Source organism: Arachis hypogaea, chromosome 2, assembly GCF_003086295.3.
Source record: "Arachis hypogaea cultivar Tifrunner chromosome 2, arahy.Tifrunner.gnm2.J5K5, whole genome shotgun sequence".
Lineage (NCBI taxonomy): Eukaryota > Viridiplantae > Streptophyta > Magnoliopsida > Fabales > Fabaceae > Arachis > Arachis hypogaea.
In genome coordinates this window covers 25,360,155-25,376,703 of record NC_092037.1, presented here as the reverse complement: position 1 = coordinate 25,376,703, position 16,549 = coordinate 25,360,155, and the positions used below count along the sequence as shown (strand labels likewise).

Here is a 16,549-nt window from a genome sequence, read left to right as displayed (position 1 = left end):
TCTCTTATTCGCGTGATTAATTTTATCACAAAATAAAAAAAATATTCAAAGACATAGTAATGTATTGTGTGCATATAATCTCACTACTACTTTTATTAGTGACATCTTATTTTTTTTCATAAATTAATTTTGAAATTATATTTAATTTTGATTTTGATTTTGCTGTAATATTACATTATTGATAGGATATTGTTTAAATAAGTATTTAACTTATATGTTTTTATTTAAATAATTATTTTAGTTTCTGTTACGACCCGACCTAAAAGGAACATGGGCTTACCCGACCCATTAACCACCCGATCCGAATGGTCGGGTGAGAGGCACTCGTTCACCGACCCGGACACACGTCCAGGACAGCTAGCTGCCATAGTTGTACAAGGAAGTTTCGAGGAAAGTAGGTTCAACCCTTGTGGGACCCACTTCTGACATAGTATATAAGGAGAGGGTCCTACCCCTCCCCCAAGGTACGTAATACACCACTCTACCCCTTTCTCGCCTGCACACTCTACTGATTTGGGCGTCGGAGTGTCTTTGCAGGTGACACCCCCTTCGCACTGAGAGCTCAGAACGTCGGTCCACCAGTCTCATTTTCGCAACCCGATCTCAGGCTGCACCCTACCAGATCAACCGAGAACCACTCCGAACCGTCCGGTACCTGAGATACCAAACATTGGCGCCGTCTGTGGGGACAACTTGAATGGAGATCGTGCAAGGTCCATGGGACCATGGCCACGCGGCGGGCCTCGAGGGGGCAGCCTCCGTTGCCTCTCCCCGCGAGCGGTTAAGGTCCCCTCCACGACAAACCGAGCCGCAGCCAAGAGCCCATGAAAGATGCCCCTTCGGGAGAACGGGTAGCAACAGCGCCAGGATAATGCAGGAACTGCGCCATAGGGGGCAGAACCTGGAGCGCCAACTAGCAGACCAAGAGCATCATCGACAGATTTCTGACCCCAACTACTCTCAATCTCCCGAGAGTCGGAGAAGAACCTCCCACCAAAGTAGTCGCTCTCGACGTACTCCCGTCTCGAGATCGGAATCGGGAAGTAGCCGGGAGGAACGGGAACACCCTATGAAGCGAAATGACACAATCATATACGCCCAAGGTAAGCGGGCGGGCACCATGAGGCGAGACCGCGAAAGTGGAGAATAGAGACCTAGGGGAACACGACGACCCGTAATCATGGGCGCCACCCCATTCCATCGTTCCATCCTAGAAGTCTGATTGCCAAAGCACTTTGACAAACCAACGGACATGAGGTATGACAGAACTCAAGACTTGCAGGAGCACCTCACGGCCTTCGAGGCCAGAATGAACCTGGAAGGAGTGGGAGATGAAGTAAGGTGCCGCGCCTTCCCGGTCACCTTAGCAGGCCCTGTGATACGGTGGATCAATAGCCTCCCCCAGGGCTCCGTGGCCGGCTTCTCAGATATCAGTCGCGCCTTCTTAGCACAATTCACCACCATGATCGCGAAGGCAAAACACCCGATCAATCTGCTCGGCGTCACTCAGAAAACTGGCGAGACGACTAGGAAGTACTTAGATCGCTTCAACGACGAATGAATGGAGATCGAGGGGTTAACTGATTCAGTGGTCAGTCTCTGCCTGACGAACGGGCTCCTTAACGAGGACTTCAGAAAGCACCTCACCACAAAGCCAGTCTGGACGATGCAAGAAATCCAAACGGTAGCCCGCGAATACATTAATGACGAGGAGGTCAGTCGAGTTGTGGCCGCCAACAAGCGGCAACCCTCCTACACTCAACCTACGCAGCACGGCAACGGAGAAAGACAGAAGGAGCACGCCAGAGACGGCGGACCGAGCAAGGCACCCAGACCGTTTCCTCGTGTTGGAAAATTCACCAACTACACTCCTCTCGCCCTCCCCATCATAGAAGTTTATCAACAAATAGCGGAAAAGGGAATCTTGTCAAAGCCCCGACCTCTGAAGGACCGAACTGGGGGGAACAAGAGCCTCTACTGTGATTACCATAAGGGCTATGGACACAAAATGCAAGACTGCTTCGACCTAAAGGACGCACTGGAACAAGCAATCAGGGACGGAAAACTAGCCGAATTCTCCCACCTCATCAGAGAGTCGAGAAGACGAAATCGCGACTACGATGGGGAAGACAAGACCCGAACGGTGAAGCAATGGTAGGAGCCAAGGGACGACGACCACGGCCTTACCGTAGTGAATGTAGTAACCGCGAGAAACACGGCCCCAAGGTCGAGATCGGCGCACAAAAAAGACGCCAAAGTACTAGCAATCTCCTCCTCATCTTCGCGAACCCCCAAAAGATCCCCACCCATTTCTTTCGGTCCGGAAGACCAATGGTTCGACAAGATCCTAGAAAGTCCCCCCATGGTCATCACGGCCAGGGTCAAAACCGGTCTTGTCAAACGAATCCTTATAGACACAGGGGCAGACTCGAATATTATGTTCTGCAACGTGTTCGATGCATTAGGCCTGCGGGATGCTGACCTAACGACTCACCAACACGGTGTCGTAGGGCTATGTGATCACTTCATTAAGCCAGACAGGATAATCTTCTTACCAATCTCCGTGGGGCAAGGACAGGGAAGGAGATCGATAATGGCTGAGTTCGTAGTTCTGAGGGACACCATGACCTACAACATCATCCTAGGAAGGAAGACCATCAACGATGTTGGGGGAGTAATCAGTACAAAGCTGCTAGTGATGAAGTTTGTCACGGATGACGGATCTGTGGGATCCATTAAAGGAGAATTAGAAACGGCAGTTGCTTGCGACAATGCCAGCCTCTCCTTGAGAAAAAAAAATCCAAAGAAGCATCAGGAGTGTTCCTCGCCGACCTGGACGCTAGGGTCGACGACAAGCCCAGACCCGAGCCAAAGGGGGACCTGGAGAAGTTTAGGGTCGGGGACACGGAGGAAAAGTTCACATTCATAAATAGAAACCTCCCCCATAAATTGAAAGAGCCCTTGATAGAAATGATCAGGGACCACGGTGATCTATTCGCCTGGATCCCAACCGACATGCCAGGTATAGACCCTCATCTCATATCACACCGCCTGGTCGTCAAGCCTGAAGCCCGACCAGTGGCCCAGAGGAGAAGGAAGATGTCATAGAAAAGAGCAGAGGAGGTGGCCAGGCAAACGGCCAGCCTCCTAGAAGCAGGTTTTATCCGAGAACTAGACTACTCGACCTGGTTGTCGAATGTAGTCCTGGTGAAAAAGCACAATGGGAGATGGAGAATGTGTGTAGATTACTCCGATCTTAACAAAGCATGCCCCAAGGACTGCTACCTCCTTCCCAACATTGACGCGCTTGTTGATGTGGCGGCAGGATACCAGTATCTTAGCTTTATGGACGCCTACTCTGGCTACAATCAGATACCGATGCACCGGCCTGACGAGGACAAAACAACATTCATAACACCAACAGGAATCTACTGCTATAAGGTGATGCCCTTTGGCTTGAAAAACGCGGGGGCAACATACCAAAGATTGATGAACAAAATATTCAGCAATCTCATAGGCAAGACGGTGGAAGTCTATGTAGACGACATCCTCACGAAGACCACCCGACCAGATGATCTCCTGAGCAACTTAAGGAACGTATTCGCGTCCCTCCGACAACACGGCATGAGGCTCAACCCGCTCAACTGTGCCTTTGCCTTGGAGGCCGGAAAATTCCTGGGATTTATGATCACCCAAAGGGGGGTAGAAGCCAACCCCAAAAAATGCCAAGCGATACTACAAATGAAGAGCCCAGGCTTCATCAAATACGTTCAGAGGCTGGCAGGAAAGCTTATCGCGCTGTCTCGCTTCCTCGGGGCGTCGGCGACAAAAGCTCTACCCTTCTTCAATCTGATGAGGAAAGGGATGGCGTTCGAATGGACCCCTGTGTGCGAGGAGGCATTCCAACACTTCAAAGAGATCCTGGCAGCACCCCCTGGTGGACGAAATTGTGATCATCAATATTGGCTCTTTGGCATATACACAAAAACTATTGTGTCTCTTGGTTAAATTCACAACTCCGTTCAACTAACCAGCAAGTGTACTGGGTCGTCCAAGTAATAAACCTTACGTGAGTAAGGGTCGATCCCACAGAGATTGTTGGTATGAAGCAAGCTATGGTCACCTTGTAAATCTCAGTTAGGCAGATTAAAATAGTTTATGGGTTTCGAAAATAAAGATAAAAGAATAGATTAAATAAAAGGATAGAATACTTATGCAGATTCATTGGTTGGAATTTCAGATAAGCGGATGGAGATGCTGTAGAGCCCAGGGACGCCTGCTCTCCTACTGCTTCTACTCAATCCTTCTTACTCCTTTCCATGGCAAGCTTTGTATAGGGGTTCACCATCAACTGTGGCTACTTTCTTCCTCTCGGGGAAATATCCTATGCGGCTGTCACTCACACAGCTAACCAGTCTGGCGGCATCACCCATGGCTGATGGCTACATCCCATCCTCGCAGTGAAAACTAATGCTCACGCACTCTGTCACAGTACGGCTAATCACCGGTTGGTTCCCTCCCCTACTGGAATAGAATCCCTCTTTTGCGTCTGTCACTAACGCCCAGCAGGTTACAAGTTTGAAGCACGTCACAGTCATTCATTACCAGGATCCTACTCGGAATACCACAGACAAGGTGAGACTTTCCGGATCCTCATAAATGCCGCTATCTATCTAGCTTATACCACGAAGATTCTGTTGGGGAATCTAAGAGATGCGCATTCAAGCTCTGTTTCATGTAGAACGGAAGTGGTTGTCAATCACGCGCGTTCATAAGTGAGAATGATAATGAGGGTAATCTGACTCATAACATTCATCATGTTCTTGGGTACGAATGAATATCTTGGAATAAGAATAAGAGAGATTTGAATAAAAGATAATAGAATTTCATTAATACTTGAGGTACAGCAGAGCTCCACACCCTTAATCTATGGTGTGCAGAAACTCCACCGTTGAAAATACATAAGCAAAGGGTTCAGGCATGGCCGAATGGCCAGCCCCCAAAACGTGATCACAGGATTCAAAATACAATCCAGGATGTCTAATACAATAGATAAATGTCCTATATATACTAGACTAGCTACTAGGGTTTACATGAGTAAGTAATTGATGCATAAATCCACTTCCGGGGCCCACTTGGTGTATGCTTGGGCTGAGCTTGATCATTCCAGGAGCTAAGGCATTTCTTGGCGTCAAACTCCAGGTTATGACGTGTTTTGGGCGTTCAACTCCGGATCATGACGTTTTTCTGGCGTTTAACTCCAGACAGCAGCATGAACTTGGCGTTCAACGCCAAGTTACGTCGTCATTATTCGAATAAAGTATGGACTATTATATATTGCTGGAAAGCCCTGGATGTCTACTTTCCAACGCCGTTGAGAGCGCGCCAATTGGAGTTCTGTAGCTCCAGAAAATCCATTTCGAGTGCAGGGAGGTCAGATTCCAACAGCATCAGCAGTCCTTTTGTCAGCCTTTTTCAGAGTTTTGCTCAAGTCCCTCAATTTCAGCCAGAAATTACCTGAAATCACAGAAAAACACACAAACTCATAGTAAAGTCCAGAAATGTGAATTTAACATAAAAACTAATGAAAACATCCCTGAAAGTAGCTCAAACTTACTAAAAACTATATAAAAACAATGCCAAAAAGCGTATAAATTATCCGCTCATCACAACACCAAACTTAAATTGTTGCTTGTCCCCAAGCAACTGAAAATCAAATAGGATAAAAGAAGAGAGTATACTATAAATTTCAGAATATCAATGAATATTAATTTAATTAGATGAGCGGGACTTGTAGCTTTTTGCTCCTGAATAGTTTTGGCATCTCACTTTTTCCTTTGAAGTTCAGAGTGATTGGCGTCTCTGGGAACTTAGAATTTTGGATAGTGTTATTGACTTTCCTAGTTAAGCATGTTGATTCTTGAACACAGCTACTTATGAGTCTTGGCCGTGGCCCTAAGCACTTTGTTTTCCAGTATTACCACCGGATACATAAATGCCACAGACACATAACTGGGTGAACCTTTTCAGATTGTGACTCAGCTTTGCTAGAGTCCCCAGTTAGTGGTGTCCAGAGCTCTTAAGCACACTCTTTTTGCTTTGGATCACGACTTTAACCACTCAGTCTCAAGCTTTTCACTTGGACCTTCATGACACAAGCACATGGTTAGGGACAGCTTGATTTAGCCGCTTAGGCCTGGATTTTATTTCCTTGGGCCCTCCTATCCATTGATGCTCAAAGCCTTGAATCTTTGCTACCCTTGCCTTTTGGTTTTAAGGGCTATTGGCTTTTTCTGCTTGCTTTTTCTTTTTCTTTCTATATTTTTTTTTTCGCCATTTTTTTTTCAAGCTTTTGCTTTTTCACTGCTTTTTCTTGCTTCAAGAATCAATTTCATGATTTTTTAGATCATCAATAACATTTCTCTTTGTTCATCATTCTTTCAAGAGCCAACAATTTTAACACTCATAAACAACAATATCAAAAGACATATGCACTGTTCAATCATTCATTCAGAAAACAAAAAGTATTGTCACCACATCAATATAATTAAATTAAATTCAAGGATAAATTCGAAATTTATGTACTTCTTGTTCTTTTGAATTAAAACATTTTTCATTTAAGAGAGGTGAAGGATTCATGGAATTATTCATAATCTTTAAGGCATAATTACTACATACTAATGATCATGAAGTAGATAAACATATAAAAAAAACGAAAAGTAGGAAAAAGAAAAAAAAATTTAGAAAAAGGAATGAGTCCACCTGAGTGAGGGTGGCGCCTTCTTGAAGATCCAATGGTGCTTTTTGAGCTCCTTTATGTCTCTTCCTTGCTTCTGTTGCATGATCCCTAGTGATTTTGGTGTTTTTATCATTATTTGCTCCCAATAGTTGTGTGGAGGACAATTTATCCCCTGAGGTATCTCAGGGATCTCTTGATTTGCAGCCACATGTTCTACCACTGAGCTCTGACGGCTTATATTAGTCTTTCCATCTCCCATGACTCAGAGGTGGAAGCTTTTGTCTTTTTCCTTGTTCCTGCTCATATAGGGAAGAAGAGAACAAGAAAAGAAAGAGGAATCATCTATGTCACAGTATAGAGATTCTTTTATGTTAGTAGAAGAAGAAAGGGAAGAAGAGTGAAGAAGAATGGGTAAGGATAGAGGTGGTGATTTGAGATGAAGAGAAGTGAAGAGAAGTGTTAGTAAATAAATAAATAAATAGAAGAAGATGAGGGGGAGAGGATTTTCGAAAATGATTTTGAAAAAGTGGTTAGTGATTTTTGAAAATTAAAGATAATATATAATTAAAATTAAAATTTAAAACAATTAAAAAGAATTTTTGAAAAAGAGATGAGATATTTTCGAAAATTAGAGAGGGATAGGTAGTTAGTTGGTTTTGAAAAAGATAAAAAAAAAACAAACAAAAAGTTAAATAGTTAGTTGATTGAAAAAGATTTGAAATCAAAATTGAAAAAGATAAGAAGATAAGAAGTTAGATAAGATATTTTGAAATCAAATTTTGAAAAAGATAAAATTTTTGAAAAAGATAAGATAAAAGATAAAAAGATATATTTGAAAAAGATATTTTGAAAAAGATTTAATTTTTAAAATGACTTAACTAACAAGAAACTACAAGATAAGATTCTAGAACTTAAAGATTGAACCTTTCTTAACAAGAAAGTAACAAACTTCAAATTTTTGAACCAATCACATTAATTGTTAGCTAATTTTCGAAAATTTGATATAAAGATAAGAAAAAGATTTTTGAAAATATTTTGAAAAATAATTTTGAAATTTTCGAAAATAATAAAAAAAATGAAAAAGATATGATTTTTGAAAAAGATTTTGAAAAGATAAGATTTTTAAAATTGAAATTTTGATTTGACTTGTAAGAAACAACTAATTTTGAAAATTTTTGACCAAGTCAACCCAAAATTTCGAAAATTTGGAGGAAAATAAGGAAAAGATATTTTTTTGATTTTTTGAATATTTTAATTATGAGAAAGAAAAACAACAAAAACACTCAATGCATGAAATTTTTAGATCAAAACAATGAATGCATGCAAGAATGCTATGAATGTCAAGATGAATACCAAGAACACTTTGAAGATCATGATGAACATCAAGAACATATTTTTGAAAAATTTTTAATGCAAAGAAGACATGCAAGACACCAAACTTAAAAATTTTTAATGCTTGAAAAATATGAATGCAAAAATGCACATGAAAAACAAGAAAAGACACAAAATAAGAAAACATCAAGATCAAACAAGAGGACTTATCAAGAACAACTTGAAGATCATGAAGAACACTATGAATGCATGAGATTTTCGAAAAAATGCAAGAAAAATTTTAAAAGCATGCAATTGACACCAAACTTAAAAATTAACACAAGACTCAAACAAGAAACACAAAATATTTTTGATTTTTATGATTTTATGATTTTTTTTGTATTTTTATTTTAATTTTTTCGAAAATATAGTTTGGAAAAACGAAAAATAAAAAGAAAAAATTTTGAAAAAGATTTTTGAAAAGAAAACTACCTAATCTGAGCAACGAGATGAACCGTCAGTTGTCCATACTCGAACAATCCCCGGCAACGGCGCCAAAAACTTGGTGGACGAAATTGTGATCATCAATATTGGCTCTTTGGCATATACACAAAAACTATTGTGTCTCTTGGTTAAATTCACAACTCCGTTCAACTAACCAGCAAGTGTACTGGGTCGTCCAAGTAATAAACCTTACGTGAGTAAGGGTCGATCCCACAGAGATTGTTGGTATGAAGCAAGCTATGGTCACCTTGTAAATCTCAGTTAGGCAGATTAAAATAGTTTATGGGTTTCGAAAATAAAGATAAAAGAATAGATTAAATAAAAGGATAGAATACTTATGCAGATTCATTGGTTGGAATTTCAGATAAGCGGATGGAGATGCTGTAGAGCCCAAGGACGCCTGCTCTCCTACTGCTTCTACTCAATCCTTCTTACTCCTTTCCATGGCAAGCTTTGTATAGGGGTTCACCATCAACTGTGGCTACTTTCTTCCTCTCGGGGAAATATCCTATGCGGCTGTCACTCACACAGCTAACCAGTCTGGCGGCATCACCCATGGCTGATGGCTACATCCCATCCTCGCAGTGAAAACTAATGCTCACGCACTCTGTCACAGTACGGCTAATCACCGGTTGGTTCCCTCCCCTACTGGAATAGAATCCCTATTCATTACCAGGATCCTACTCGGAATACCACAGACAAGGTGAGACTTTCCGGATCCTCATAAATGCCGCTATCTATCTAGCTTATACCACGAAGATTCTGTTGGGGAATCTAAGAGATGCGCATTCAAGCTCTGTTTCATGTAGAACGGAAGTGGTTGTCAATCACGCGCGTTCATAAGTGAGAATGATAATGAGGGTAATCTGACTCATAACATTCATCATGTTCTTGGGTACGAATGAATATCTTGGAATAAGAATAAGAGAGATTTGAATAAAAGATAATAGAATTTCATTAATACTTGAGGTACAGCAGAGCTCCACACCCTTAATCTATGGTGTGCAGAAACTCCACCGTTGAAAATACATAAGCAAAGGGTTCAGGCATGGCCGAATGGCCAGCCCCCAAAACGTGATCACAGGATTCAAAATACAATCCAGGATGTCTAATACAATAGATAAATGTCCTATATATACTAGACTAGCTACTAGGGTTTACATGAGTAAGTAATTGATGCATAAATCCACTTCCGGGGCCCACTTGGTGTATGCTTGGGCTGAGCTTGATCATTCCAGGAGCTAAGGCATTTCTTGGCGTCAAACTCCAGGTTATGACGTGTTTTGGGCGTTCAACTCCGGATCATGACGTTTTTCTGGCGTTTAACTCCAGACAGCAGCATGAACTTGGCGTTCAACGCCAAGTTACGTCGTCATTATTCGAATAAAGTATGGACTATTATATATTGCTGGAAAGCCCTGGATGTCTACTTTCCAACGCCGTTGAGAGCGCGCCAATTGGAGTTCTGTAGCTCCAGAAAATCCATTTCGAGTGCAGGGAGGTCAGATTCCAACAGCATCAGCAGTCCTTTTGTCAGCCTTTTTCAGAGTTTTGCTCAAGTCCCTCAATTTCAGCCAGAAATTACCTGAAATCACAGAAAAACACACAAACTCATAGTAAAGTCCAGAAATGTGAATTTAACATAAAAACTAATGAAAACATCCCTGAAAGTAGCTCAAACTTACTAAAAACTATATAAAAACAATGCCAAAAAGCGTATAAATTATCCGCTCATCACCCCCGTACTCGGGAAGCCCAAGGTCGGAGAACCACTTTACCTATACCTGGCCATAACGGAGGAGGCGCCCGCGGCAGTCCTGGTGCGGGAAGAAGGAAAGGCTCAACAGCCAATCTACTTTGTGAGTAGAGCGCTACAAGGAGCAGAACCGCGGTAGATCAAACTGGAAAAACTGGCACTGGCACTCTTGACCTCCTCCCGCAAACTAAGGCAATACTTCCAAGGCCACCAGATCGTCGTGAGAATGGATCAGGGAATCCGTCAAGTACTCCAAAAACCCAATTTAGCGGGAAGAATGATGACTTGGGCCATCGAACTCTCCCAATACGACCTGCGGTATGAGCCCCGACACGCAATTAAGGCACAAGCGATAGCCGACTTCTTGGTAGAAGTAACAGGGCACCCCACCGAGGAAACAGGCATACGGTGGAGAGTCCACATAGACGGAGCCTCCAACCAAAAGTTCGGAGGAGCCGGGGTCATCTTGGAAAGTCCTACCGGAGTTGTATACGAGCAATCGATCAAATTTGAGTTCCTGGTATCAAACAACCAAGCGGAATACGATGCCCTCTTGGGGGCCTGACCCTAGCTCGTGAAGTCGGGGCGACGAGATTGGAGGTGTGCAGCGACTTGCAGGTCGTCACCTTGCAAGTAAACAGGAGCTACCTAGCCAGAGACTCGCTGCTGCAAAAGTATCTGGAAAAGGTTAAAGAATTGAGCAATCAGTTCGAGGAGGTCACGATTCAACATGTCCCGAGGGAAAGGAACACACGAGCAGACCTCCTATCCAAGCTAGCAAGCACAAAACCAGGGGTAGGCAACCGATCTCTCATCCAAGGTATGCTGAAGGAACCAGCAGTTACCCTCCACCTGACAAATATAAGTCCCTCTTGGTTGGACCTTATCGTCGACTTTCTCGAAAGCGGTAAACTCCCTGACGACGAGAAAGTAGCCAAAGCGTTGAGAAGGGAGGCAGCCAAATACACGACCATACAGGGACAACTGTTTAAGATGGGACTCAGCCAACCCCTATTGAAGTGCCTACACCCCGGGCAAACGGATTACGTGCTTAGGGAAATCCACGAAGGGTGCTGCGGCCACCATATCGAGGGTAAAGCCCTGGCGAGAAAGCTCATCCGGGCTGGATACTACTGGCCATCGATGATGGAAGATTCCAAATAATTTGTGAAGAAATGCGTAAAGTGTCAAGAGAACGCCAACTTTCACAGAGCACCGGCTTCCGAACTTAGCCTACTGACGACCTCCCGACCCTTTGCACAATGGGGAGTGGACCTCTTGGGACACTTCCTGGTTGGCCTAGGGCAAGTCAAATAACTCATAGTCATCATCGACTACTACACCAAATGGATAGAGGCCGAACCACTAGCCAGCATATCTTCATCCAATTGTCGAAAGTTCATGTGGAGATAGGTGATAACTCGATTCGGCATCTTAGAAATCGTCATCTCAGACAACAAGATGCAATTCACCGACAAAAAGTTCATAGAATTCCTCAATGGCCTGGGTATAAAGCAGAAGTTCTCTTCAGTAGAGCACCCCTAGACGAATAGGCAAGTCGAGTCCACGAATAAAGTCATTTTATAGGGCCTCAAGAAGCGGCTGGGTGACAAAAAAGGTTCATAGGCCGATGAACTCGCTTCAGTCCTTTGGTCTTACTGAACAACCGAGCAGTCCTCAACGGGAGAAACCCCCTTCCGCATGACATACGGGGTGGATGCGATGATACCCGTGGAAATCGGTGAGCCGAGCCCGCGGCTACTTCTAAAGGGAGTAGAAGAAGCAGTGGACAAAGACCTGGTAGATGAGGCCAGAGAGATGGCCCATTTGACAGAAATAGCGCCGAAGCAGAGAATGCCCCTGCATTACAACGCCAAAGTGCTCAAGAGGGAGTTCGGAAAAAATGACCTGGTCTTGCGACGCAACGACATAGGGCTACCGACCCGAGGGGAAGGAAAATTAGCGACAAATTGGGAAGGCCCCTATAGGGTCAAAGAGGTGCTCGGCAAATGCGCCTACAAATTGGAGAAGCTCGACGGCAAGGAAATACCGAGAACATAGAATGCAGGTAACTTGAGATGATTTTATTCCTAGCTTTCAAAAATGCCAGCTAGGCGGTTCGACGGGTTTAGTAATTCACTGTTCTTAAAACTCTTACCATGGCTATAGACCTGTTTTATTGCCGATTAATATTTATTTAACAAATTTCTCCTTTTACTTTTCCTCAACTACACATCCCACAACAAAACGTTCTTCCTAACAAATGGTGAACAGGGTAACGACACGGCACCCCGGGATTGATCACCCCGGGAGCCAACCAAGTTAAAAAGCCATAACAAACGACTACGATAATAATAAAGCCACGACATTGCCTCGCCAAAGATACCAACATAACGGTAAACGAATAAATGAGCAACCGGTATACGAGGAACAAGGCATACAAACGACAAAACAGAAACAAAACAAAAACACTACCAGATAAACTGGAAAATATGATATCCACAAACCGACCAAACGGCCAATAGAGTATGACAAAAAGTTTCAAAAGTTCTACAACAAGGCCACAAAAAACACAAGGTACAAGAGCTCACTTCCTAGGCATATCAACAATCTTGCCGTCCTTAATCATCTTAAAAACCCCGATTGCCGATGTATCAAAGTCCGGAGCCACGATCTTCACCTGAGCCTTAAGAGCCTCCTCAGTCATGAAGATCGCACTCTTTCCTTGCTCTCTAACCTCCTTGTGTTTCTTCCTGGGTCCCTTAATCTCGTCCTGAGCAGTCTTAGCAACCGTAACGGCTGTATCCTATTCCTTTTCCAAGGCGATCACTCGACCTTGCGTGGCACTCAGCTGGCTCTCCAAAGTCATTTCCCACTCAGTCAGATGGGATACAGAGGCATCGGCAGTTTTCAACTTTTCAGCAAATGCGGCGTTCTCCTCGGCAGTCTTAAGCTTCTCCTTCGCCTCGGTTAGCTGCCCCTGGAGTGTTTTAACCTGAGCCTTGAATTTATTGTTGGCTGTGGCAGCAGACTCGAGCTTCCGACGCAGCGATGCCATACCCAACAACTCGAACTCAGCCTTCTGAGCTATGGCTGCACCACGAAGGAGGGTCCGATACATCCATTGTGCCTGCCTTGCAAGGTCGATACTATGGAAGTATTCCTCCGTGCCAGGAAGCAATTGGGAGTCTATAAACGACCCGGCATCGAAGTTCCTCTCCATCACGGTAAGGACCCCTTCGGGACTAGAATGCAACCTTTGCCTCTTAGGGGTAGGAATGACCCTCAAGTCATCATCCTCAGCCTACTGAGCGGAAGACGAGTGCCCGGTACCAGCAACTTCCTCAAGAATGGGGGAATCACGCGCCGCATTGATAAGCTTTTCTGACATGGCGACGTCACGAGGTGAGGGCGCAACTTGATCCCCCTCGTTCCCGGGAGGAACTACTAATTGCTCGTCGGCTTTCTCCCCATCACTTTCCGCTAAGAAAGTTTTGAACAAGTTTTCGAGGCCGGTCACTTCGGCAGACATCCCCACTACAACAAGAAATGAACAAAGTTAGTCAGTAATCAGCGTACCAAACCAAAAGAAGCAAGCATGCAAAAAATAACACGACAAAAATGATTCACAATATAATCCCGGGCGAACTCCCGGCTACCCATAAGTAGGTGGGGATTCACATGAATTCTCCAAAAATATCCCACAACACATCGGCAATTTTTCAGTCCACGGCCAACATCCCCTTGTAAGTCACCTTGATAAAAGTGTTGGACCCTGCCTCGAAACTCCAATACGTCGGGATGAGGCGTTCTCCCTCCAACGACAACCAAAAAGGGTGGCGACCCTTAACCGGCCATACCTTAAAATACTTGTCCTTGAACCCATGGTAAGAGTCCTCGAACAAGCCAAATATCCTCCATCCTTGGGCAGATCGGAAGGACATAAACCCCTTCCTCGCCTTTCCCTCCTTGGAAGGGTTCGTAAGGTTAAAGAAATAAAGGAAGACGTTGATGGACACCGACAGCTCCAAATACTCACATACCATCTCAAAACAGCGGATTGAAGCCCAACTGTTCGGATGCAACTGCGACGGTGCCACGGAGATCCGACTGAGGAGCCCCTTTGGAAGGCGGAGAAGGGGATACGAACCCCCACTTGGGTGAACATGGCTTTATAAAACCAAATTCAGTCAGCAACCCCGGAGGCATGGAAGTTGAGCTCGTACAACCGCTCATGAGAAGCAGGAACAAAAACATCATAGTTGGCCTCCTCGTCAGTGCCCCCGCACAGGTATTCAGCCTGATGGAACTCGGTAAGCTCCTCCTCACCCATCTGGTTCGGGAAGTCCCTGAGATCGGAAACCACCCAAGCGTACGAGTCATAACTCGCATCGAAGGTAGAAGCCCGGGCGACAACGCGAGGCATACCTACAGTGGGGGTACCACTTGATTAGTCTATAAGGTCGGGAGCTCGAAAAAAATCCAGAAACCACACTTAACCTATTCTGCAACTAAAATTAAGCATGGCTAAAGCTGAACCCTAACAAAAGCCTACCCTGGAATGGTAACCCCCCTAACACACCTACTTGACGCTAAAGGCTATCCGGCATACAAGATCAAACAAATAGCATGCATGTAACAGGAAACAGTGGCAAAGGCAAAACAAACACAAAGTAGAAAATAAAGAAACAACTGCTTACCAGAGTTAGTTTTGAAGATTTGAAGAAGAAGGAAGAGAAGCGGATGCACAGGAAGGCAAGAGCAGCACCCTGGAAATTTCAGGAAAGGAGAAGATGGAGATAGTTGAAATGAAGATATGATAATGAGTTGAAATAAAGATAGGGAAACGAATACAGAATGGTTTTAAAACTGCTACTCAAAAAAGCGCAAAAAGGCTAGGGGCAGAACAGTCTTTGTGCGCGGGGTTTTTAACCCATTATGAGCATTTAATGCTTTGCGCGAGAAACGAGGCGACGAATGATCGCCCGAGCAATAAACAGGCACGCGCGCAAAAGGCACGTCCCCTCCACAGACGGCCGACCTGACAACAACGCGTGAGAGAAGAGATAACACGCCACCAACAGCCCACGCGATTATTGCTGGCGCGTTGGGGGCACTGTTACGGCCCAGCCTAAAAGGAACATGGGCCTACCCGACCCGGACGGTTGGGTGTGAGGCACTCATTCACCGACCCGGACACGCGTCCAGTATAGCTAGCCGCCACAACTGTACAAGGAAGCTTCGAGGAAAGTGGGTTCAACCCTTTTGGGACCCACTTCTGACATAGTATATAAGGGGAGGGTCCTACCCCTCCCCCAAGGTATGTAATACACCACTCTACCCCTTTCTCGCCTGCACACTCTACTGACTTGGGCGTCGGAGTGTCTTTGCAGGTGACACCCCCTTCGCACCAAGAGCTCGGAACGTCGGTCCACCAGTCTCATCTTCGCAACCCGATCCCAGGTTGCACCCCACCGGATCAACCGAGAACCACTCTGAATCGTCCAGTACCTGAGATACCGAACAGTTTCTAATTTATTTGCGACATAATTTAAAATTTTATTATTTTTTTAATAATAAATATAACTATATATTACATTATTAACATGTTATTGTTTAAATAATTATTTAACTTATATGTTATTATTTAAATGATTATTTTAGTTTCTAATTTATTTGCGACATAATTTGAAATTTTATTATATTTTATAATAATAAATATAATTATAAAAATAATTATTATGTTAGGTATATTTTGTCTCTACTAACAAAATCTTTTACATTCGATTTTCATTTGTTTTTAAAGAAATTACCCAACATACACAGATGCACTCTAATTACATCCATTTTGTTTAGTTCTTATAGCTACAATCATTTATATCCTAATTTATTTCATTGGACTCATAATTCTTTGGTCAGATAAAGAAAAACATATTTCATTTTAGGATATGCTCACAAATTTTTTCCCAAGTAATATAATGCAACAATAACAAATATGAACCACAATAAATTTAATCCAAAAAAAACAAAAAGAAAAACATAAAATACACCCACCGTAAAAAAACCATTACGACCCACAACCCGCAATAAAAACAATAATCTAAGGCCATTTATACCATTCAATAAATTAACTAGTTAATTACTAATTCACTGTAATGTTTTTAATTAATTTCCTGTAGCATCTGACCATCTCCTAGTAACCTTCAGTTTTTGTCTCCCAAATCTTGACCTCATCTGTC

General features: G+C 43.6%; 1 protein-coding gene across 1 annotated transcript; it reads left to right on the top strand.

Annotated features, from left to right (window-relative positions):
* The first annotated feature begins 12,011 nt into the window (after nt 1-12,011).
* On the top strand, nt 12,012-12,371 carry LOC140176876 (uncharacterized). The gene has a single exon (XM_072208434.1). It carries the CDS (start codon nt 12,012-12,014, stop codon nt 12,369-12,371), a length of 360 nt encoding a protein of 119 aa, XP_072064535.1.
* Nucleotides 12,372-16,549: the final 4,178 nt, after the last annotated feature.